This window comes from Microcaecilia unicolor, chromosome 10 (genome assembly GCF_901765095.1).
Source record: "Microcaecilia unicolor chromosome 10, aMicUni1.1, whole genome shotgun sequence".
In the NCBI taxonomy this organism is placed as follows: domain Eukaryota; kingdom Metazoa; phylum Chordata; class Amphibia; order Gymnophiona; family Siphonopidae; genus Microcaecilia; species Microcaecilia unicolor.
The window spans coordinates 156,598,303-156,625,037 of NC_044040.1; the positions used below are offsets into that span (position 1 = coordinate 156,598,303).

At 40.6% G+C, this 26,735-nt stretch overlaps 1 protein-coding gene across 4 annotated transcripts in view; it reads right to left on the bottom strand.

Annotated features, from left to right (window-relative positions):
* The window catches only part of PIK3CB (phosphatidylinositol-4,5-bisphosphate 3-kinase catalytic subunit beta), a 352,397-nt gene that overhangs the window by 63,283 nt on the left and 262,379 nt on the right, over nt 1-26,735 (bottom strand). For all 4 annotated transcript variants that reach the window (XM_030217213.1, XM_030217212.1, XM_030217211.1 and 1 more), the window contains 3 exons: nt 14,984-15,162; nt 6,859-6,968; nt 1,762-1,840 (listed from right to left, as the gene is read on the bottom strand). In XM_030217213.1, coding sequence (XP_030073073.1) covers nt 1,762-1,840; nt 6,859-6,968; nt 14,984-15,162 — 368 coding nt within the window. The remainder of the gene's footprint in view (nt 1-1,761; nt 1,841-6,858; nt 6,969-14,983; nt 15,163-26,735) is intronic.

The window sequence follows — 26,735 nt, forward strand, 5'->3', positions numbered from 1 at the left end:
TTTCTGGCTCTCCCCTGCTCTTTTCCATGTCCCCTCTTTCTCTCCCTATCTCTCTCTGGCTCTCCCCTGTCTTCCCAATCCCAACCCTGGGACCAGCATGTCTTCTTCTCTCTTCCTTCCCTCCCAGCTCCCATCCCTCTCTTTGGGAGTTCAGCAACTATTTGTCTTTCCTCTCTTCCTCCTGGGATCCAATAAATATCCATATCTCTTCTCTCTCTCCTGTTCCCACTTCCCCTCCTTCTGTGGGTCTAGTATGTCCCCTGCAGGTCCCAGCATCATTGCCCCCCCAGTCCAATAACCTTTCACTCTCTCTGCTGTGCACTGATCCAGTCATCTCACTCCCTCCCCCACTCAAAGCTTGCTTTAGATTAATGGCGGTGGCAGCACTCCACCCGGGCTGTCTCCGATTCTGCCCCCCAAAAAACAGGAAGTCATGTGGCAGTACCTGGCAGAGGAAGGCGCAGACATAAGAAGAAAAAGAAGTGCGGGGCCACCTGCAGCAGCCTTCAGACATGCGCTGTCGGCTCTGCCGGTCCTCTGCCCCCGGAACGGGAAATTGACGTCAGGGGGCAGAGAACCGGCAGAGCCAACAGCGCATGTCTGAAGGCTGCTGCGGGCGGCTCCGCGCTTCTTTTTCGTGTTATGCTGGCTGTGGAAAGAAGCGGCGCCGGCGGCAGCAGAGGTTCAGCGTTGGTCTTGTTTGTCGGGAGTCTAGTACAACACAGTAAGCGGGGTAAGCGCGGCGCCCTTGAAGGCATGTGCCCCCCTGCGGTGCTTACCCCGCTTACTGTGTTGGCACGGGCCTGGCTGTGACTCCCACTAGGGGGCTCCCAGCACCATTTTGAACTCCGGCACCAATGGAGCAGCTTGTAACTGTGTACTGCTCCTGCCCTCCTCACTAGTCACCAGGGAGACCACCGATAGATGCCAGGAAGGGGGGTTGGGGCAGGACTCTTAAACCATCAAACTCTTTAAAAGTTGGCACGTCTGACTCTGGGCCTGCTTTCTTTACATTGCTGCAGCCAGGAATAAGTGATGTTCCCAGATGCAAACTGAAATTTGCCATGTGTATTAACCGACAATGTTGCAGGTTTGTGACTCATGCGGTTAAATTTTGATAGTTTTCCACAGCTTTGTAATGACATCTCATAACGGGAGAATGAATTTTGTGGCTTGCAGGGGGGGATGGGGAACATCATTAACAATGAGCACTGGATGACATACCTTCTCACACCTAAAAGGGACCCAGCAATTCCAATAGTTGCTGTACTGGCAACCATTTTGATTCTTTTTCTGTCCTGCAAAATTAATCCTCCCACATGGAAGTCAAATCTAAGTACTGTAGATATGTTTGCATTCTTGAAATCCTAGAACTACTTAAACTATTGGTTCTTGCACCCAATGAGTTTCCTGTCATGTGATCTCAGCCAAACTAAAAGACAATTATGATTTACTATAAAAATCGACATTCACAGTAACTCTAAAATAAACAGAAAACTGAACACCTTTACCTCATCAGCTATTTTGATCCACTCTAGTACTTACTCTATCCCTAGTTTGGGAACAGACTGACCAATATGAATATGCAAATATACAGCAAGTCAACGGATGAATGTCTGATTTAACTAGAGTTTCTCTAACATGTCATTTAAAAAATGCCATATGAAACAGCGCTGTCATCAGATTTGAAAATAATGAATTGAAAAAGAGATGTCTGCATTTTTTTGTCGACAAGGAATATTTTCATTAAACATCTCCTACCGAAGATCCAGACCAGATTCTTTCCACAACATGTCCATCAAACGTAAAAGCTGGAGCGTTAACATGTCCTGTCGTAGATCTGTAAGGAAAAGAACACATCTTTATGACTAGAATTACCTTGTCATTGGGAATGTAATTGATTTTACTAGGAATCAAAAATATGTGGGATATACCATTGGTAACACATTACCAACCAACATAAACTTTGGTCAGCATTTTCAGATATTAAGGCCAAAGAAGGTCTTTTCCAAATTTAGAAGTAAAAAAAAAAAAAAAGACCTATTCTGATAATTTCATGTTTTTTTTATTGCCATTTAATATGTTGATTGATTGGTGTACTTTATTATTGGTATACATTGCTTTGTAGCCCTTTAGAGGATGGAAAGGCAATTTATAAGAATGTTAAAATGACTACTTTAAAGTGGTGGTCTCAGATTAAGTGAATGAACTTCTAATGCAGCGTTTCCCAAATTGGTTCTGTAGTACCCCCCTCCCTTGCCAGTCAAGTTTTCAGGATATCTATAATGAATATACATGAAAGATCTGCATACAATGGAGGCAGTGTATGCAAATCAATCTCGTGCAAATCAATCTTAATGGATACAGTATTAATTTTGTAAGGATTGCCAGTTCTTAACAGCTTTCCTTAAGAAAATATATTTGGTTACCTATGTATGTGTTATTTGCAAGCTGTACTGTAATGAAGAAAACTGGAAATATCCTACAGTATCTGCTATATATTGCAGAATATAGAATATTTTATGTCACAGAGTGGTGAACACTGCGGGAGGTGGAGATGAAAACGGTAACGGAATTCAAAAATGCTTGGGATAAACATAAAGGAATCCTGTTCAGAAGGAATGGATCCTCAGAAGCTTAGCGGAGATTGGGTGGCAGAGCCGGTGGTGTGAGGCGGGGCTAGTGCTGGGCAGACTTCTACGGTCTGTGCCCTGAAAATGGCAGAAACAAATCAAGGTCAGGTATATACAAAAAGTAGCACTTATGAGTTTATCTTGTTGGGCAGACTGGATGGACCATGCAGGTCTTTTTCTGCCGTCATCTACTACGTTACTATACCAGACACTGCTTAGATCTTCAGAATTTTGTTTCATGGCTTACTTATACCTTTATTTACGATGTATTAAAGCATATGTTACACTTCTCAAGAGAAGATCGATTATCAGAGGGAATCTAGACAGTTTCTCTCAGTTGTTTACAAGAAACCCTGCATTTCATATTGTTTCACTGGAGCTTGTTTCACTGATCTACACAATATGCTCTGCACATTCAACATAAAAGAACAATTGTAAAAATACAGTATACAGAAAAATTCTGAAGCAAAGTCATGATTGCATCACCCTCTGTCATAAGAAAGCCAAATTAGACTCTTTTCCAAAAGCTGATTTAAGAAGGTCCCTAAGTTAACAGAGCCCATTAGTGTTAAATTACAATAACTGAGCTTATTCAAATACTCTTTGAAGAAGAATCAAGCTGTTTCTGTTGTAGCAAGTGAATCTGAAGCAAAGGTCTAAACATGCTAAACATGGAGCTACTGAAATAGCTCCTGGATAAAGTTATTGAAAGACACAGGTAAGGAGAGAGCTATAAAAAAAAATTGTCCATGCGTCTGAATTATTCCTTGAGACAGTATCAGGTCTATTTTTATAAAGAAGAATTCACTTGGCATCATCAAGACACTGCCTTGATTAGGTTGCCCCTCATTATCAGTTCTGTGGGTTAGAGAAACTGCAGAGATAAAAGATTACTTTAAAAACTGCACAGGTCTGTGGCTGACTGGGTAAAATGTTGACTGTTCAAAAATTTCAAAATTACTCCATAAACATGGCCTGTTGAGAGGATGAGAAGAAGGAAGCCAAGAAAAGCGATATAATATGTGACTTAGCATGTACAAAACCAACCAATCAACCAACCAACCAAACAAACAACAAAAAAAAAACTGTTTAAAAGGACACTGCATGCAAGCGGGAGAAGAACTTTTTGATCTCAACATGTATGATGTAAAACAAACATAGCATACTATCTTAACACATCCCCACAATAAAGCATTATAGTGAGGCAAGGAAGCTTATGAAAATAAAGTTGGAAGGTACAAAATACAGGCAGATCCTGTAGAAAAACCTGTGACAGAGGAGAAGATTCATCTTTCAGCAAGGCAACAAATCTAAGCACAAAACAAAAGCAACAATGGAGTGGTTCAGTAACCCAAAGATCAGACAAATGGTCAAAAATTGCACCACTCCATTAAGCAAAGTTGCTAGACACTTATTCTAAACAATTCATGGCTGCTACAGCTGCCAAATGGGCTTCCAGGAAGTATTACATCCAGAGGTGTGAACATTTTTTCATTGACAGTATAGAGTATGTTGTGTAGACTAGTGAAACAAACTCCTATTTTAATCCATTTCAAATTGTAGATTTTAGACAGCAGATTATGAAAAATGTTCAAGCGTCTGAAGACTTTTACAAGTCACAGCATATGCCACACCGAACACTTTTCAGAGCTCAGAGAACTCTAGGGGGCAGGTTTGTTTATAATCACTTGTTGGGAGTCTGAAAGGCAGAGCAGAGGTAGCCCAACTTAACATGCGAGTATCTTTTTTATAGAAGCAGTGGCGTTCCTAGGGGGGCTGACACCCGGGGCGGATCGCTGATGCGCCCCGCCTCCCGGGTGCAGCGTGGACCCCCCCCGGCGAAAGGACACCCCCCGCGAAGGAACCCCCCCGGTGCACGCCGCTTGGGGGGGGGGGGGTGCCGCGCGCGCCTGTCCTCCGTTGTTCCATGCTTCTTCTCTGCCTTGGAACAGGAAGTAACCTGTTCCGGGGCAGAGAAGAAGCATGGAACAACGGAGGACAGGCGCGCGCGGCATCCCCCCCAGCGGCATGCACCCGGGGCGGACCGCACCTACTGCCCCCCCCCCCAGGAACGCCACTGTATAGAAGGAAAATACTACTCTGAACTATATAACAAAATAAATTTCCAGTGTGCAAAAAGGATATAAAATAGTTAAATCTATCAAAATAACCATGGGCTACTAACTGTTAATATGTTCTATTAAACCATATCAAACCCTCCCTTTTCTATAAAGGTATTATAATATATAAAGAAAATATTTTATATTAATTTTATTCCACTTTTCTAATCTGCTTTCTTCATACCAGTTCAGAATGGATTATAAGAGTAAAATCAAATTACAATCATTAGTACAACAATTAAAAAAAAAAAAAAAGAGGATACAGAACCAAAATCTTCCCTACTCCCACTCACTTAGCCCAATATCTAATCAAAAAATGGACAGCTAATATATTAACCAATCTTATCAATTCATAAATTGCTCAACTCAAAATTTTTTTTACAAGATTTTAAACATATGTTAATAAAAAAGCCTTTAAAAGTGGTAGCCATATTAGTCTAATGTTAACATTGATAGAATAACCTTATAGACTCGCCTCAAAAGCCTATGCCTCAATAAATTGGGTCCTCTATAAGGTAAGCATAAACAGTTTGCCAAACTGAGTTTAGACAGGACTGCAAGGGGCTGAAAACAATTACTAAAAAGCCTCAAAAAACCAACAGGTTACTATGGCTAAAAGTCGAAAAAAGCCTGCAGTCTACTCGAGTTAATTTTCATCATAGGCTCAATCTACCGGTAAACAAAAGGCAGTGTAGAAAAAAAACAGACTGCCCCCCCCCCCCAAAAAAAAAATAATCCTGTCAGAACAGCCAAATCACTTAAAGTCATTGCTAAAGTCTATTACAATAATCAGAACATGGCAAAAACTATCAAAAAAAACTATCATAATCCATTAGTGCCCAATGATCCCATCAATTTGTTCCATATGGCTTATTATGGAAACATTGGGCACTAATGGGTTAAGTCAAACAAAATAAGCACTTCTTCGGGTAATATCACTAAGCAGTTCTAGGACCCAATCACGTCCTTGACAGAAAGTTTTACCAGATCCCACGAAGTTCCAAACACACTGCAAAGATGGTAAAAAAGAAATCAAACTCGACAAAGGCAGCTTGTTTCACCGAGCTGCTTCAGGAACCTCTGCCTCCTGAAGCAGCTGGGCAAAACACGCGACCCTTGTCGAGGTTGGTTTCTTTTTTACCATCTTTGCAGTGTGTTTGGAACTTTGTGAGATCTGGTGAAACTTTCTGTCAAGGACGTGAATGGGTCCTGGAACTGCTTGGTGATATTACCCAAACAAATGCTTAATTTGTTTGACTAAGATGTTTTTTTTTTATTGTTTTTGGAACTGGTGCCATGTTCTAATTTTTGTAATAGACTTTAGCAATGACTGTAAGTGATTTGGATCTTCTGATCGGGTTTGTTTGTTTGTTTTTTGGGGGGAGGGGGCAGTCTGGTTTTTCTCCATAATAGGTGGAGTTTTTTCTACACTGCTCTCTGCTTACCGAAAATGAACTTGAGTAGACTGCAGGCTTTTTTCAGCTTTCAGCCATAATAGCCTGTTTGTTATTTTTAGGCTTTTTTAGTAATTGTTTTCAGCCCCTTGCAGTCCTGTCTAAACTCTGTTTGGGAAAGTTTTTTAATGCTTTGTTTAGTTAGTTTGCCTTCCCTATATTTTTGTGCTACTCTATAAGGTGCCACCTGCCTTGTCAATTTCAATAAGAAAAAATAACTACTCATTCCTTTCTTGTCCTCCCACAAACAGAAAGGACCCTTACCACAAAAATGTTACAACCACCCCCCCTCATATGCATCTCTCTTCCCTTACCCTTCCTCCTGGTTACTTCCGAAAGAGCTCCTTTTGCTATTGCCCTTTTAGTAGCAACCCACATCCTGTAGCTGGGTGGGTTGGGGCCAGACATTCCAGATAGCTGGAGCAAGAAACAGCAGCAAAATATGTGCAACCTTGTAGTGAGTGGGCAAGCTGGATAGCAGTCTCTTCCCCTGTGACATCACAAAGCTCCATCTTGTCCTGTTGCTGTTCTCCCTCTCTTCTCCTCCCCTCCCCCAAAACAAAAGGTATTTTAAGAAATTCCTATTGGCTATAGAAGTGAAAAGATAGAAATATGCTCAGGACATAAACATTTCATTTTTAAAGTACTCACCATCACCATTTTTAAAGATGATTCCAACTGGATCTCCTCCAAATACCTTATTGCTGTAGACTATCCACAGAGGCTTCATTTTAGAGTCCATGTACTTACATTTTTCAACACTATAAGAAAACAAAACTTTTATTTTGTTTACATAACACAGTACTCTCATGGCCACACAGGTCCTGAAGCAAAGTGGATTCTCTGTTTATTATATTTACTTCCAAATCCCATTTTAAAGATAGATTTTATCATTAACAGCATCACATTAGCTAGAAATAAGCAGAAAAAAACTGCAGTACAACTGGGGGCGTGGGCCAGTGTTGCGTTCATTTCCAGGTATAATCTTACTATCATCTGCGATTGCAATCAAATAGACCTCAACTGTGGGAAAATCACTTAAGTTGTAACTATAAGTCTGATCTTAAGGTCCACCTCTAATTGTAATTTTTTCTTTAGATAAATAGCTTCTCAATAAATGTAATCTTGTTCATGTATCTACTGTAATCTTGTTCAGATATCTATTGTACCTGAAGATAACTCACCTTGAGCTACAATTGAAAAAGATGCAGTACAAATCTAAATAAATAAAGGATAAATTAGCTTTTACGTGCCAATTTTCTCTGAGTCCCTAAAGATCAGTCCAGACACTTGGATTTGGGCAGTCCAACCAGCAGGTGGAGACAGAAAATTACTGAGTTTTGATGTTACCACTTAAAAATCCTGTGCAACCCACCTGGCCAGTCAATATTTATCATTAGAATGCAAAAATAATTATAAGTGAAAAACTCCCCTAGGAACCAAACAATAGAGAATCACTAATGAAGGATAAAATTATCTAGACTAAAGAGCCAACAAGAATAACAAACTAGCCAAAATAAAATGTTTTACACTTCAAGAGAGAGAAAACAAACTGATGCCAAGAACTAGGGGTGGCTTCCAGACTAGACTGGAGGGACTCAAGACAATGAGCAAGTAAGAAGTAATTTACCCTTTCCTATCATCCCACCAGACCAATACAGATACTTGGGATGTACCAAAGCAGTACTTACTGAGGGTGGAACACAAATTCCTGCCACTAGCGCTTTGGTCCTGAGGGCTGCATTACTTCAAGCCAAATAGCTACAATAAAAACTGTCTTAAGGGTGATATCTTTTAAGGTTGAGGAAATCAGAGGTTCAAAAAGAGGCTGAATTAAGATTAGGGGGAGGGAGGATAAATCAATGGATAACGTAGAGGACTGATGTTTAACCCCATGGAAAGATGTGCCATGACTGGATGCAAAGCTAAGCTCTCTCTCTGTCTTTGCTAGGCCCATAAAACAGGACAAAGTAGCCAACTGTATCTTAAATGAGGAGAATGTCAGCCCTTTATCCAAACTATCTTGCAAGAAATCCAAACTATCTGGAATAGAAGAACGAAGAGGGAAAAAAAATCTCAATACCAATTTTCAAAAATCCTCCAAACCCTTATATATGATAAATGAGGTAGACCTTTTTGTAGACTTTAACAAGAAATGTATCACCTTATTAAATTAGTTTTTCTTCTTCAACTTTGCCCTCTCAACAGTCAAGCCATAAGACAAAAGTGAGATGCAACTGACATGCAGACTGGGCCTTGAACCAACAGATGTTCCCGTCTCAGCAGAAACGGAGGATCTTCTACTTTCACATTCTGGTCTGTTGCTATGGGTCCATGATCAGATAACCCTAATGGTGTGCCACTTCCAGGAAAGCATCCTCCGCTAGACTACATTATCCTGGATCCTCAGGACTTCTGCTCAGATATTTTCGGTCCTGCTATATGTGCTGCTGAGATGTCTTCCAGATTTTCCTCCACCCAATCCATCAGTATCTGCATCTCTTCTGCCACTTGAAGACTTCATCTTCCTCCTTGTTTGCGACATAGGCTGCTGCCATCAGATTGTTGCAGAGAATACTTACCAGTGATGAAACTAAGTGGATTGCTTGTTCTTCCAGATGACTGACTGAACACTGACCAAGGATCTTTGACCTTGTGCCCATGAGTAGATACAATGTGCTCAAAATGTGAGACTTACATCCATCATCACAAGGATTCAATTTGGGGTTCCCAAACTTTTCTTTGGACAGATTGCCGCTAGTGGTAGTACAATGTGGAACTGTTGACTCTGTGGAGACCACAAAGAGAAGAGACCTCTGTAAAGGCATTCCAACCCATGACACTAAGGTCACAGCCACTGATCCCAACATTTGAACGTAATGCCAAACCAGTGATCTAAGAAGAGTAGGTGGTTTCTGATCTGAGATTGTAGCTTTTCCTTTCTCACTATGGGAAGAACACTTTATCTTGTAGAGTGTAGAACACTGCCTCCAAATATTTCAATGTTTGAGATGAGGTAAGGTTGCTCGTAGAGAAATTGACAACCCATCCTAACTCTTGTAAGAAATGCACCACTCACTGTGCAACTGTTTTACATTCTTGGAACGACTTCGCTCTTAACAGTTTTAAAAAAGGATAGACTAAAATTCTCTTTGCCCAAGGCAGTTGCTGCCACCACCACCATCACATACATGATGCTGAGGTCACCTAAAAGGTAGAGTACAAAACTGAAACAACTGTGCCAAGATTGCAAAATTCAGGTAGCATTGCTGAGACTTCCTTATAGGGGGGATGTGTAGTTTTGGTTAAATACAAAGTACTAAAAAACTCTCCTTACTGTGCATTACCACATCACTAATTTTCAAACGTTTCCATTCAAAAACTTGGAACCTTGAGAAATTTGATGACTGCTTTGAGAACAAGATGGAAGATACCTTATTTCTTTGAACCTACAAAATAAACTGATGATCATCCTGTTCTCCTTTCCAGAGGCAGAACTGGAATCACCATTTTTAACTGAAGTAACCTGAACAAAATCTGTCGGACTGCTTCCACTTTTGGGAATGAACAACAGGGCAATTCCACAAACACCTCATGAAGACGCTGAGTAAACTCCAGAGGGTAACTGCCCTGAATCACTTTTAGCACCTAAAGATCTGTGGTTATCTAGACCGACCTCTGGTAAAATGACTTTAGTTAATCTCCTACCAACCGCAAACCTTCATTGTGAACGCCTAAATACCCAACATTCCTGCAGAGAAATCTCAGCCTCCTCTATGGCTACTTCAAAAGGACTGACCTCTGAAATGAAAATCTATTGCTTTCAGTAGCACTCACTCTTCCCAGTCAACATCTCTTAAAACATCCTCTAGAAATATCAACTACAGCCTCCCAGGTAACAGATTATTTTAAACTAAAAATAGATAAACTACCCAATGCACTATTAACCAAAGATAAAAGCCTAGAAGTCCATTTGTTAAATTACCCTGATGAGAAATACATTCTGGTAGACAAGGGAAAATCCACTTCTTATTTCAGGGATAAACAGCATAAAATGCATTGAACTTTTTTGAGATCTTGCCAGGTATTTGTGACCTGGATTGGCCACTGTTGGAAACAGGATGCTGGGCTTGATGGACCTTTTGGTCTGTCCCAGTGTGGCAATACTTATGTACTTAACTGGAATATCTTACACCCTTTGTACATAGAGGAATTCAATAACTTAGCAAGAGTCCCCATGTATGCTAGATAATTGCCTTACTTATTTAATAAAAGAAGCAACAATGAACTTTCGAGCTGCACTTTTGAGTAATAAGGAGGCTTCCAGCCAACCAGACAGCTGAATTTCCCAAAAATTGGGGTGAAATAATCCTTACTCCTAAAACAAAAAATGTAAAAGCTTCCTTAAACAATACTACCAACTACAGACCAGTAGCATCTATCCCTTATTTCATTAAAGTCACAGAACGCCTGGTCACAAAAAATTGGAGTTTAACATTGCCCATGTTTCTCAATCCGGTTTCCTTGCTGATCACAGCATGGAGGTAGCAAAAGAGAGTGTTCAATAGTACACAAATAGCAAAACAAAAAAAGCACAAAAGGACCTTCAAGGCTATCCAATGAGGGTCCTTGGTGACACAGATCAGACATTTACTAAGTAAAGGAAAACAAGCTCTTTTTATGCAATTTGATTTATTGAGTGCACTCAACCTGGTTGATCATAGTTTGTTATTGCATATTTTAGATAGAATTGGGATAATAGGGAATGTGTTAATTGGATTAAATGATTCCTCACAACCAGATCTTAAAGAGTTAAAATGAATGGAACGTTTCTGATAAACTGGCCTGCAAAATGTGGGGTACCTCAGAGTTAAACTCTGTCGCCTATTTTATTCAACATATTGATGTTTTCCTCTTTATTTTCTTATCAAGCTGCCAGTGCTTAGTCTACTCTACCTAATGAGGTAAGATTCTTATCTAGCTATGCAATTTTTAAAAAGCTATCCAAACTGTCCTGTTTCAAAAATATCTTCTAAGACAGCATTAAGTTTGTTATTAGTATATTTTTTACCTTGTGTTAATCTGTAATTTCCTAGATAAGTAATCTAGTCTTTTTTGTAATCCGCTTAAAACAATTGACAGGAAATAATGGAATATAAAAGGCATAATTAATTAAGTGTAGATCGGAGTGGAGAACCTTGGCCCTTGAGGGCTGCAACCCAGTCTAGTTCTCAGGATTTCCCCAATGAATATGCAGGAGATCTATTTGTGAGCAGTCTCCAAAGATGTTAAAAGCATGGTGGCAGTTCTAACCAAAATTGGGTCTGCTGCCATTTTAGCCATATTAACTGCTGGCTGTGCTTGGCTGCAGGAACCAGAACAATGCTCATCTGACAATCCTCCGGTACAGACAGAAAAGTAAAGCACAGCTTTCTCCTCACACTGCCACCGCAATAGCTGATTTTCATACCTCACAAATGGAAAAGTGCTTGCTTTTATCCTGTAGCTCTGCCATAGTGACACTAGTGACCCTCCATGGAGGCTAGTCTGACAAAGAAAATCAATACATTCAAAAACAAAACCTTTCCAGAGCAGCCTTTTTTCCTCCCCTGTTCAGGCAAGCCACAGTGAGTAAAGAAACCAAAGAAACACTGATATAGTCAGCTGCTAGTAGTCTGCTGAGCAGCTATTAAGTTTGAGCACTCACAGATTTCTTCAAGGGACAGGTCTAAGGCACAAGACATCCTTAACTCCCATAAGAAAAGGGATGGCTGGGGACAGGGAACTGGGTCCCTCAGGTATTATACCCCTATTTTTTTTTTTTTTTTTAATATGGCTGACCAAGGAAATGGAAATAAAGTCCTAAGAAATCACCAGGGGTTGATTGGGAAGCCCACCACCTGCTGAAGACTGAGAAATACTGACTGGTCAGGAAGTTCACAGGGTTCTTAAATGCTGACCATATAGCTCAGTCTGCATGGGCTGGCAAGACAGCACCAACCCAAGCATCTGGACTGGTCTGGTGAGACAATAAGGAACAAACCATTATAGGTTCTGCACTCAAACAAATGCTAATTGCTGATCTGAGAACTAAAAGGGCTACTAAAATGTATCTTATTGGTCAGCCCAAACAATTAGTTTTGGAGAGGGAATTCATGTTTATTTTAAGAGAGAGAAGAGCTTTAATGACTTCATATTAAACCAAGGAGGTCTTTACATTTCTTAACAATCTTGTATACCATTTATATTAACACAAGTGTTCAAAGTGGTTTACATAAAATTATATCCATAGAATTAAAAATAAAAGACAAATGATTAACAATAAATTCACAAACAGGAAACACAACCTCTACTGTGACACCAGGTTATCTCAACCAATAACACCTAAGAGGGTCCCTAGACCAAAAAAAAAAAAAAAAGCCATATGTTTACATTAATCTGCAATCTGAACTCCTTAAGGGCCCTGTTTACTAAAGTGTGTTAGCGTTTTTAGCGCATGCTAAAACTTAGCGAGCGCTAACACTGGAGACACCCACAGGAAAATATGGATATTTCTAGCATTAATGCGTGTTAAAAATGCTAGCATGCCCACAGGAAAATATGGGTATCTCTGGTAGCGCTATAGAAATGATTTGTAGTAGTAGTAGTAGTAGTAGCACTAATGCGTGTTAAAAATGCTAGCAAACATACAGCGCGGCTTAGTAAACAGGGCCCCTAAGTAAACTAAAATACAATATTTACATTGAAATAAGGCCATGCTTTTAGTAGCTTTTTAAATTTTTACATCACTCTCAAGCCTAAGGTAATTTTTTCCACCAAACAGGTGACGAAATGGAAAACATTTCAAGCTAAACCATTCTCCTGTCACTTCCTTTATAGTAGAGATTATAATACTAAGACAGATCAGGCATGTTCCAAGAAGAATGTTTAGATCAAGTGTCAGGACTGTTTGTTACTGATACTTGATCTAAACATTCTTCTTGGAACATGCCTGATCTGTCTTAGTATTAAAATACCTAGGGCATTCATTTTTTAAGGCATTAAAGCTAATAACTTAAAATTTAACTCTTAATATCACTGTCAGTCAATGTAGGCAAGATATTCTCTTATCTGAATCTGTTCATGAGAAATCGAGCAGCTGTGTTCTAAGTGATTCAACTTGAAGCATCGACATCTTATGTAGACCCAATAATACTGCACTGCAATAATCAAGTGCCACAGCACTTCAAGACAATAAGGTTTAAAACCCCATATCTACTACTGATTTCTATAAACTGATTTCACTAATTTCCGAACATGGCTAGGAGGTTACTAGCAGCAGATTTTAGAAGTGATTTATAGGGCTATTCAACTACATATGGAATCGACCTATTGTTGTGAGATGAGAGCCCTTTAAGGGAGATATATGTAGCACAGGGATGGGCAACCACAGTCCGAGGGCCACAATCCAGTTGGGTTTTCAAGATCTGCACAATAAATATGCATGAGATCTATTTGCATACAATGAAAGCAGTACATGCAAATTAATCTCATACATATTCATTATGGAGATCTTAAAATCCCAACTGGTTTGTGCTCTATGAAGACTGTGGTTGCCATCCCCTGATCTACTGCAGGCTGAGTGCAAATATACTCTTAGATTTACTAATGGCCAGAAAGGGCATACTACATTACTGAGCAGAGGGTCTCCCATCTGTTCAGATATGGGAGGCACAGAAGCAAAAAATGTCTCAATGGGAATTACCGGGGGGGGGGGGGGGGGGGGGGGGGGGGGGGGAGGGAGAGAGAATCAGTCCAAAAGGGGAGAAAAGTCAGCTTATCAAGTTGTGTGGAGGCAGTACACTCCCTTGAGCTAAGGGGGATGGACCCGGGGTTTATGGGATGTGTGTGTTGGGGGGGGGGGGGGGGGAGGGCGGCGGCTATTAGTTATATGGAAGAAGGATAGCAGGAAGGGGACTTAGGCTACAGAGCAAAAAAGAGAAGACCTGAGTGACGTGGGATGTTAGTTTGTCCTTTTGGCTACTTTTTTTTTATTTTTTTTAAAGAGGACACAGTTTGTACATGGTATTATAAATGATAGACAGAATGCAAATATATTCTGATGAGGGGATTGAGTAAAATTTTGCATGGATGGCGACACTCAAGTTTTTGTTTTTAATTATTTTTGCTGTTTTGTCTTCTGCATCTATTTTTCACCAAGTTGTTTGGTTCTGCCAATAAAAAAAAGTTTACAAAAAAAAAAAAATCAAAACAGAAAGCATACTAAACCATAGTAATTTAGTATTTGCTCAGATCACTTCATATAAATAGCTGGAGGGGTTCAGTATCTTACAAGTTAGGATCATAGATGTTGAACTTGTGCTAAGATAAGGAGAATAACAGTGCTTTGGATACACACACTATAGAAGGTTGTTATTTTGTTAATATCACCCCCAATTGCTTTGTACTGTGGCTTAGTGGATAAAGGGACACATATAGATGGGGATAATAGTTGGGCACAAGGATTATAGTGAAAAATTCAAACATTTTCAGACTAGCAAAGCAGTTCATAAATGCAAAGAGAAAGAGGTATTCACCCAAATAAGCAATGTTATTTATTCAGTTTCACCTTAGTTTTCTTTTGTCTCAAAGTTCAAATTCATCCCAATCTAATCAATCTTTTATAGATTAATGGGTGTCACATGTTTGGCATGTTCTTATTATGAAAAAAAAAAAACCCACAGTAAAAGAGTTATAGTCAAAATTCTGAAAAATCAAAATGGTGTAAGCTACTTACTTCATCTCCGACAGTATAACACTAGGATTCAAAGGTGACTGGAAGTCGGAGAGTGCTTCTCGGTAAGTACTTTGTTTTAAACAGGTTTGCATTGTCTCCTTTCCTTTTGCTCTACTTAGTTTAACAGCATTCAGTTTTATTAAATTGTTGAGGGTCCTCAGTTTATTGAGAGCAGCAACCTGAAAGAATTTTGTAGTTTATAAAAAGATATTAAATACAGGACAGAAGATATCATAAAGAAAGGTTAAGAGTCTGCAAACGTTAAAACTTTACACAGTCCCTTTTCTGAATGTTCTAATTAAATCAAATCATTAGCTGTGCAGCTTGAAATTGAGATACCACCATCCTCAAACATGGCAGTCTAGGAAGGGAAGTCAAAGGAATTCTAACCACTGCTGCATTATTGGAATATGCACTTCTGAATACCAAAAAAGTGTGCACAACACACTATACTATGTAAAATCAAACAGAAGATTAAGCAGCTTGCTCAAACAATGACAAGAGAAGCAAAAAGTTAACTTCCCACAGTTCACAGGTATCGCAGGCAAGACAGAATAAGCAAACTTACCACTGTGCCAGAAATCTTTGGACAAACAGTAACGGAAAGTAAGTGTATCAGAACTCCATGCTGTAATTAAAAAAATCTATACTATAAGAACAAGAAGGAAGCGTTGTGAAGTCGCTCCGGCCTTATCTTACTCATTAGAACTTCAAAAATCATTTCTTTCTCTCTATTCCTAAAAGGAGGGCGCAGGTGGGACCAATGGATCGCTTCGCTATTTCGGGTTTGGTGGCGGGGCCATCTCCTTTGCTGCAGGGGAGAGTGGTGAGAGGTGACCCCTTCCCCCAGCTTGAAGCTGAATCATCTCGAGTCCCGAACTACGGATGCCACCGCCCATGCCGGTAGACGAACAGAGGCTGGGAAATCTACATCCAGAAAAGGTGGTAGCGTTTCCTGGAGTGGGGTCAGCCTCTAGTGATGGACTGTTGAGCACTTCTGCACAGCTGGGTCCGGAACAGTTTGGAGCGGACGTTTTTGGTGTGTCTATCTCGGCAAAGGAGAAACAGATTCCTGGTGATTCCAAGATAGACTCTACTTCACTGAGTAAGTCAGTCTTGCCTATTAAGCCAGACACTATCACCTTGGACACTATTTGGGAAGCTTCAGTGGGTTTGGAAACATTTTTTTCTCAGAAATTACTATCAGTGTTTCAACAAGCTCAGAGAAAATATCTATACTGGAAAATAAAATTTCTGTAATGGATAAAAAGATTGAGACTAATGTTAAAGATGTCCAATCTCTTCAGCAAATACAAGTAAACATGATTAAAGAGAATCTGTTACTTCAGAATAAGTTTGAAAAATTAGAAAATCAACAGAGGTCTAACACACTATATTTTCCTAGAAAACTTTCAATTGCTCCTCTTATAACCTTTAAAAATTATTTGACTGAAATACTGAAGATTCCAGAACAAGTCTATCCTCCAATCTCCAAAATGTATTACCTTATCTAAAGAAAACCACTGAGCAACCTGTTGCTGAAGGGAATGAAGTATCTTTTGAAAGTTTAAATCTTACACAGACACTTGAAGATGATAGTTTGGGTATCAAATCTACAACCTTAATAGTGACTTTTGTATTACAATCTGATAGAGATTGGATTTTGAAACAATTTTTCCGCCTAGAGAAGAACGTTTTTTGAACCATAACATTAGAATGTTTCCAGATGTATCTAAATTAACTCAAAAGAAGCGTCAACCTTTTCTTAAACTTCGACCACGAGTTATGCAACTCGGAGGTCTTTTCTGGTTGAACTTCCCCTGTAAATGTGTATTGAAATTGAACTCCGTGAAATATGTATTTTTTGATCCTACACATTTATCCTCGTTTTTGGATTCCAAGACAGTTGTAACTCCACTTTCGCAGCCAAGAGCAGTAGCTACATCTACTCCGTAATTAATTTGAAGTATAATCCTGAACACTCCTTCCTAGCCTCCTTTATTATTTTTGAATAGTGAAGAAATTGTATTTTTCTTTCATTTTTCCTAGGTATTGTGTTTTATTCCTCCACTCAATTGTGGACTAAAGATGTAATAATATATTTCCTAATTTGTTATAGTGATGCATAGTAATGTTTATTATTTGTCTTGCTGTAGCAAGATTTATTCTTGGAATTAGATTTGTAAATTGCTTAAGATAAAATTAAAAAACAAAAACAAAGTATACTATAGATTTGATTGGGGGGGGGGGGAGGGAGGGAAGGGGGGAACTACTGACACTACTATGACTAACACTATGGGGGAAATTCTATAACTGGGTGCCATTTAGGTGTGCCAGTGCAGCATGCCGAGTGCCAATTCTACATTTAGGCATGGCCACTTACGACAGGCCCAGGGCTGGCATAAATGTTAGTGTAATTCTAAAACTTCACTCGTACTGTTTCCTTGAATTCTGGTGACAAAAACAGCATGCCTACTAAAGAAATCTCTCTTTTACTATCAATATGTGGAAGTTAGTTCAGGAAATGGAACACTTTGCAAGTTTTCCCACCAGTCTGTGTCTAATTGGAAGAAACAGATAGCAGACTTTCAAAATTGGAGTCCCATATGACATCTGTGGACTGGAACTCTGCATGCTGCTGGGTTCATCTTGATTTAAATACAGTCTGGCGGAGGCAAGATGGCATCCGAGTAAGACACATTGGAAGCAGCTCTCGTCCCTTCCGCTGCTCTTAATCGAGAAAACTTACTCCTGCTTACAAAATGCCCAAAAGGAGAGGTAAACAATGCGCCAGCCCCGCGACGCCTGTCTTACTTGCTGCTGGGACGTTGGACTGCTTCCTTACACCGGGAGGATTATCGGGAGCTTCCTCGCTGCTGCAGAGTCTGGGGAGAGGTTTGCCATCTCTACAGCTTGAGCACAAAACATCTTTCAGCTCCGAATTGAGAGCCCCACCTCCTATGCCAGCGGCGGCCTCGAGGACTGTCCAGGAAACCCCTGAGGACTCCTCGACGGGGTCTCCAGGCACGGGTACCGACCCGAGGCAGGAAACGCTGACTCTCCCTGCAGTGGAAATGGCGGGTGAAGAAGGAGGAGGAAATATCCCTAGGGAAAAAATTGAATCATATCGGAGACAGCCAGCAGAGACTTCCTTAACAGACTTGGACTTACCAAGTAAGTCTTTTTTGCCTGAAAAACCTACAACGATAACTTTAGAAAATATATGGGAAGCTTTGGTTGTATTGGAAGCTTCTTTCTCTCAGAAGTTTAAATTCCTTAATCAACAGTATAACTTTGTATCAGAAAAAATAACGATTGGACAAAAAAGTATTAATTATGTGTAAAGAGGTTGAAAAAAATTCAAAAACGTTTCAAAACTCTCAACAGATTCAAGCCAATCTTATAAAAGAAAACCTTTTCCTGCAAAATAAAATTGAAATTCTTGAAAACTTTCAATGCACTAATACCCTTCGCTTAACAAATTTTCCTAAACAAATTTCAATCTCACCTTTGATAACTTTTAAAAAGTATCTGAGATATTAAAAATTCCTGAAGAATCATGCCCTCCTATATCAAAAATATTTATATACAACCTTTTTACAAGAAGCAACAAGAAATAGGAGAGAGATCTGATCAATCCGCAAAGAATTTAGAGAATTTAGATATTTATTTATTGCATTTGTATCCCACATTTTCCCACCTATTTGCAGGCTCTGAACCTAACTCAAATATTGCAAGATGATAAAGTTGGATTGGCAACTGCTACACTTAAAGTTGTCTTTATTTTACAACCTGATAGAGACTGGGTACTTAAACAATATTTTCTTCACAAAGATCAACTTTTCTTGGACTGTAAAATAAGAGTTTACCCAGATATATCGAGAACAATGCAGAAGAAAAGACAAGAGTTTCTCAAACTGCGCCTGAAAGCTATGCAATTGGGGGCTTTATTTTGGTTGAACTTTCCCTGCAAATGTGTCTTAAAATTCAACTCTGTTAAATATGTTTTCTTTGAATCAAAACAATTAAATTCTTTCTTGGAAGCTAAACTACCTATGATACATCCAAGGATTGTAACAACTTTGACTCCGTAATAGTATAAGAACCCGGTAGCTCTTCTCGGCCATCTTTTTCTTTCTTAGTGTTAGATGTTATTAATCTATCCTAAGTTTTGATTTTCTTATGTATTGTGTAATGCCTCCAATTGTTGGACTAAAGATGAGCAATAGATCATTCCTTTGTATAAGAAATCTATAATTACCATTTTATATGTATATATTTTGACTTAAAATCATCTTTTCTAATTTCAAGTGATACGTTGAAATTAAAATGAAAAATTCAATAAAAAAAAAAAAATAAATAAATACAGTCTGGCTCTCCATCAGCAATTAGAGGCTATTGTGAACCAGATTAGGTGAAAAATTTGAGAATGTTAAATTTCCCTATGTGCCCATTGTCAGCTGAGATGTTAAGGTGCTACCACAAGGTAATTTTGTTATTATCTGAAGCTGGTAAGATTAATATTTCAATTTGCCCAAAAATATTATGCATAATAGACAGGAAACAGTACCTGATATACTGGTGTCACTTGATTCTTTTGATTTAAACTACATTTCTTGAAACTCTCTGGACAATATATCAGGGACAAGCTACCCTGTTGGTATCTTTTTCCTATGAATCTAATAAGCTGTTGGTGCTGAGAGCTTAATTTAAATATAAAGATTTTCTTATTTTTTTTGTGGTAATGAAGTTTAGTTATTTCCTGATGTGACAAGCCATGCAATTATGGAAAAAAGCTTTTCAGTTGAAACCACAGGCACTGGCAGTCAGAGCTAGATTTTCTTTTAAAGTTCCCCTGCAAATGCCTAATTAAATTTTCTGATTCTAATTATGTAGTCTTTGAACTAGCCCAGTTTGAGAACTTTTGTTACAGAAGGAAGCAAAATAACTTTCTGTATATTTATTTAGTTGTCAGCTTAGTGAGGAGCTCTTATGGTCTAAAAATATGCCAGGATATTTGTGGATATTTTCCTGATTGCCCAATTTTGTTTACCATTTATTAATCTCTTTGTATTTCCCACTGATGTAGACTTGTTTGCTCATTTCACGAGAGGCCTCCTTCATATAAAGCCTCCATTTATGGAAGCCCTCTGCGCTGTGGGGTTTGGTGACACTTCACACAACACTTCACCGAAGATTGGAGGGTGGCCAATGTAAAGCCAATTTTTAAAAAGGGTTCCAGAGGTGATCCTGGAAATTACAGACTGGTGAGCCTGACGTCGGTGCCAGGCAAAATGGTAGAGACTATCATAAAGAACAAAATTACAGAGCATATTCAAAAGCATGGATTTATAAGACAAAGCCAACATGGATTTAGTGAAGGGAAACCTTGCCTCACCGATCTATTACATTTCTTTGAAGGGGTGAACAAAGGTGAGCCGGTCGATATTGTGTATGTGGATTTTCAAAAGGCATTTGACAAAGTACCTCATGAAAGACTCCAGAGGAAACTGGAAAGTCATGGGATAGGAGGTAGTGTTCTATTGTGGATTAAAAACTGGTTAAAGGATAGAAAACAGAGAGTAGGGTTAAATGGTCAGTATTCTCAATGGAGAAGGGTAGATAGTGGGGTTCCCCAGGGGTCTGTGCTGGAACCGCTGCTTTTTAACATATTTATAAATGACCTAGAGATGGGAGTAACTAGTGAGGTAATTAAATTTGCCAACAACACAAAGTTATTCAAAGTTGTTAAATTGCAAGAGGATTGTGAAAAATTGCAAGACGACCTTACGAGACTGGGCATCCAAATGGCAGATGACATTTAATGTGAGCAAGTGCAAAGTGATGCATGTGGGAAAGAGGAACACGAATTATAGTTACGTGCTGCAAGGTTCCACATTAGGAGTCACCGACCAAGAAAGGAATCTAGGCGTCATCACTGACAATATGTTGAAACACTCTGCTCAGTGTGCAGCGGCGGCTAAGAAAGCAAATAGAATGTAAGGTATTATTAGGAAAGGAATGGAAAATAAAAACAAGGATGTTATAATGCCTTTCTATTGCTCCATAACGCAACTGCACCTTGAATACTGTGTGCAATTCTGGTCACCGCATCTCAAAAAACATAGTGGAATTAGAAAAGGTACAGAGAAGGGTGATTTAATTATAAAGGAGATGGGACGACTTCCCCATGAGGAAAGGCTGAAACGGATAGGGCTCTTCAGCTTGGAGAAAAGACGGCTGAGAGGAGATATGATAGAGGTATATAAAATAATGAGTGGAGTGGAATGGGTAGAATGGGTGGATCGCTTGTTTACTTTTTCCAAAAATACTAGGACTGGGGGGGGGGGGGCACGCAATGAAGCTACAAAGCAGTAAATTTAAAACAAATTGTAGAAAACATTTCTTCACTCAACGTGTGACTGGGCTCTGGAATTCGTTCCCAGAGAATGTGGTAAAAGTGGTTCGCTTGACGGGGTTTAAAAAAGGTTTGGATAGCTTCCTAAAAGAAACATCCCTAAGCTTATTTCTAGGATAAGCAGCATAAAATGTATTGCACTGTTTTGGGAACTTGCCAGGTACTTGTGACCTGGATTGGCCATTGTTGGAAGCAGGATACTGGGCTTGATGGACCTTTTGGTCTGTGCTAGTATGGCAACACTTATGTACTTATGTAGGTCAAGTAAAAATGCATGTGCTTACTCATCACAGTGCTCAAATTTATTCATGTAAGCCTTGGTGTAATTTTTGATGCATTTTATGTGCATAAGAAACAGTGTTTAAGTGTGAAAAATTGTTTATAAAATTACCACTTTAGAGGACTAATTCATAAGAACATAAGTGTTGCCATACTGGGACAGACAGAAGGTCCATCAAGCCCAATATCCTATTTCCAGCAGTAGCGAAAGATCCCAAAAAGTACAATACATTTTATGCTGCTTATTCTAGAAATAAGCTGTGGATTTTCCAAACTCCATCTTAATAATGGCTTGTGGACTTTTCTTTTAGAAGATATCCAAACCTTTTTTAAACCCTGCTAAGCTAACTGCTTTTACCACTTTCTCTGGCAACGAATTCCAGAGTTTAATTATACGTCAAGTGAAGAAATTCTTTTTCCGATTTGTTTTAAATTTACTACTTTGTAGCTTCATTGCATGCCCTCTCCCCTCAGCTGTCTCTTCGACAAGCTGAAGAGCCCTAGCCACTTCAGCCTTTCCTCATAGGGAAGTCATCCCATCCCCTTTATCATTTTTGTCACCATGGGGTGAGGGTGGGCGGTGGCTAAGCTGTTTGGGGAGGCTAAAATGGGCGGGGCCAGGTCTGAGTCCTTAATTGCCTGAAAACATACAGAAAGGTCAGCAAAACAGTGGCAGATAATATCTAAATTTTATAAAAGGTATTAAGATACATATCAAATGCCAGAGAATAAAGTGGCAAGGAAAATTAAGCAATGCAAGCTTCAGTAGATATATATAAGTTCTCTTAGGGCCCCTTTTACAAAGTGGCGGTAGGCCCAATGTGGGCTTACAGCTCGTTAAAAAGGAACTACCACTGGGCTACCGCAGCAGACCAGCGGTAATTCCCACTCCCAGCACGCCGTCATATATGGTGCTACAAATATATAGCGCCGGCATGTAGCTGGCAATAACTGGGCAGTGACGTGCGCTGCCCAGTTACCACCAGGTTAGCACAGGAGCCCTTACCGCCACCTGAATGGGTGGCGGTAAGGGCTCTTCCCCCCGCCTCCCTGAAATGGCCCAGCGGCAAGTGCTTCAATTGCCGCATAGCCATTTCTTTAAAAAAAGAAAGACTTCCCTTTTACCCGCTGCGTAACGGGGCCTCGGCATGCGTCAAAAACACATGCCTACACCAGCGCAGGCTCCCTTAGGCAACTGAATTAAAGTGGATTTTTAAAAAGTGTCAATAGCTGATGCCTACACCTCTAGAGGCCTGCAGTCCATCTGCCCCCCTCTTTCTCTCGCTCACATCCCACTTCCCCAAAGCCAGTCTGCTTCTCTCTCATGCACATGTCTTCCCCTTCCACCTTCAGAGAGCGTGTTGATTTTGCTGCCTCATGAGATTGGGAGCTGCACGGTCAACAGATTCTTCATGAACCTCAAGTTGCTCAAAATTGTCTGAGAGCTCCATTGCTGCACAGTGAAGTTGGGAGACACAGGAGGGGAAGGGGGACTGCTGGACATGGGGATAGTGGAGGGAAGTATTATGTTCAGCGTTGTGCCATGAAAATGATGTGGATTAGAAGATACCACACAGTAAAGGAGTTTTCCAGTGAAAATTACCCACACTAGGTGGGGACTGACCACAAACAGGCAACAAGCCTGTGAGAAGTAATGTGAAGGGTGCAAGTGGGGATGGGAGGGCAAAGGAAGGTAAGTGAGACAGGCATAAAGGGGCGTAATGGGTCAGGGGCACGAAGACAGGAAGCTAAATGGTTAAGGAATAGAGCTTGGAGACTGAGTTAAGGAAGGGCGAGGGGCAGAGAAATGAAAGCAGAGGAAAGGGAAGTGGGGAAGGCAGCCCAGAGACATGAGTAGGCGCTTCGTACCTGTATTTCCATCCTCACAGAATTTTTCCCTGGAAAAGCTGACGCCTGCCTCAGTGTCTTTTGAAGCTGATATATATATATATATATATATATATATATATATATGTTCCCCCCCCAGCACTGTATTATTATTACTACTACTACTATTTAGCATTTCTATAGCGCTACAAGGCATACGCAGCGCTGCACAAACATAGAAGAAAGACAGTCCTTTCTCAAAGAGCTTACAATCTAATAGACAAAAAAAAAAAAATAAAGTAAGCAAATCAAATCAATTAATGTGAACGGGAAGGAAGAGAGGAGGGTAGGTGGAGGCGAGTGGTTACAAGTGGTTACGAGTCAAAAGCAATGTTAAAGAGGTGGGCTTTCAGTCTAGATTTAAAGGTGGCCAAGGATGGGGCAAGACGTAGGGGCTCAGGAAGTTTATTCCAGGCATAGGGTGCAGCGAGACAGAAGGCGCGAAGTCTGCTTTTGTGCAGTCACTGGTGTCTGCAACATTGGGTCACCACTGAGGCTAGAGCAGGGCACGATCCGGGAGCCACAGCTAGATACAGGCAGCAGTTCGTCTGAGCTGCAGGCCCCCTCTGACTTCCAAAGCTGCTGATTCCCATCAGGAGGGCAAGATGCATCACTGAGTTGTGAGGTGCACAGGGGTAGTACCAAGGGGAACTAGTCATTGCAGCAACCTTCATGGGGTAAGTCACAAGCAAAGACCGCTCTGACAGGTCGAATGGTTCAAGAGAGCAGTAAAATGGTGGCTGTATTCGACTGAAGTGGTGACATGGAAGCACTGTAGAAGAAATATGGCTATGGCACAGCCCCCTGAGGCAAACTAGCGTAGCTGCGGCGAGTGGGGGCCTTATAGGCATACTTGCAGCTAGATGGACGCTCGCACAGTAATGTGCACAGCAGATCAAGTTCTCAGCTAGCGTGGAAGACTGCGGTGATGCAGTCAGGCAGCAGCGCAGTAAGTTAGCCATTATCCAGCAGCGTTGCAGTTAAGCCTTCCGGGGGAGGGGGGGAGCATGGGGGGGGGGGGGAGAGGTGAAGGATTTACAGGCAATATAGACATGATTCAGCTGCGAGTTAACTGCTTCTCATGGCAGGAGACAAGCGCTCTAAGGCAGTGATCCCCCCCTTGGCCTAGTGCACCAAAAACTACTGGCCGCACTGCAGACTCCATTGCAGAAGGGTTGCCAAGTGGTTAACATGCAAGGGCAATTTTATGTGCAAATACCACCGGCCCTCATCACTGGAACCGGCTGCATTAGGTGTCATCTATCAGCAGGTGCCCTCTTGCGTGGAACGAGGCAGGGGCTGAAGCTGCCATTTTTAATGGGCACGGCGCACAGGACGTAGCACATACCGCCAACCATTTTTAAAAAGCACAGAACTCAGCACATGCAAGCAGCTATCTTAGGTAAGGCACAGAAATGTTGGCCTAACTACGGGTTCTTATAGAGTCCTGACTTGAGTTTTGTAGGCCTAGCCAAAAAAAAACTTTAAACAAAGCCATAATGCGCTGGTAGCGCTATAGAAATGATTTATAGTAGTAGTAGTAGTAGTAATTACATTGAAATGTATTACAAAGGATGATCACTGGGTGGCACTATAATGTAAGCCACAACTGTACAGAACAAAAAATAAATAAAAAAACAACAACAAAAAAACAGGTTCAGTGCTACTGTCTCCTGGCTCAAACTATCATTTCTTTCCCCCAGATAGTACCAGCACTGAGGAAAAGAGCAAAACTGCAGGAACAGGGACTAGATTTACATATTCATTCAAAAAAACACACACATACAAATCTAATAAGATTCATGAAGTAGTTATATAGCGGTTTAAGGACAGCAAATCACACAGGGCTCCATAATGCGGGTCCTCCTTGCTCTACATTTTCTGTCTTTTTTGCTTTTACTGACTTAATAAAAAATTTTAACTGTTGCTGCATGTCAGTGTTTGAGGCCTAAAGGCATCGGCAAAGGCTACAGGTGCGGTGGTAAGGGCAGGAGTAAACGGACAGGAAAGGGCATACACTGCGTTGAGGCAAGAATACACCTGGAGAGAAGTCGAGGGACACAGGAACAACCACAGCAACAGGATATGGATGTCCTTATGGCAGAGTTGAGAAAACAGAAAGAACGGTAACAGTGATGCAGTGGTTGGAAACGAAGGACAGCAATGCAGCGGTGCCCAGCCTGCCTGCCCCGGTCAGTGAACCACGGTTTCAACCAGCGGAAGCGGCTAGGCCAAGTTTGTACCCCAGGGGGGCGGGGGGGGGGGGGGGGGGGATAAGTCACTGCCAGGCTCTGTGACTGAACAACCACCTTCATAAATGCCGCAAGGTAATGCAGACATGTCTCTGGCTGATGTAATTAGATAAGCAAAATTTGCCAATCAAATGTATGAAACAAAAAAAAACTCTGTCAGACTGTCAAAGTAATGCTTTCATGTTTCTCTTATATATACTATCTGCTACCACATTTGCTTATTTCCGATCTGACGAAGAAGGGCAACCTTCGAAAGCTAATCAAGAAATGTATTAAGTTATGTCCAATAAAAAAGGTATCGTCTTATTTTCTTTTCCATGGAGTGGAGGAGTGGCCTAGTGGTTAGAGTGGTGGACTTTGGTCCTGGGGAACTGAGTTCAATTCCCACTTCAGGCACAGGCAGCTCCTTGTGACTCTGGGCAAGTCACTTAACCCTCCATTGCCCCATGTAAGCCGCATTGAGCCTGCCATGAGTGGGGAAAGCGCAGGGTACAAATGTAATAAAAATAAATAAAAATAAATGTTTTATTTGATTTGATTTCTATTGATAACCAATCAAATGTGTGAAACAAAAAAAATGAAGCAAAGGATGTTAAGGTAATAACCTGGCTAGTTGTGTGCCTCAGCGAATGGCCAATATGGCAGGGCTGTCTCAAAACTTGGACAAGGCTGACTCAGCACAGGCAATGCCTATGGTCAGAGAAGGCACAGCTGATCCTAGAGATGACGCCTTGTGTGGAGAAACCACCCTGACTAGAGGTGTACCCTAAAGAATGAAAGAAAATATCTGTTGGGAAAAGAATTTATTGATAACTTCTCGCTGCTCCTTTGGGAACAGGAAGATGACAGTAAAGACGTAAGGGATAAGCTGCTTTACTAATTCGAGAGAAGAAACCAAAAATATTTAAGTCCAACA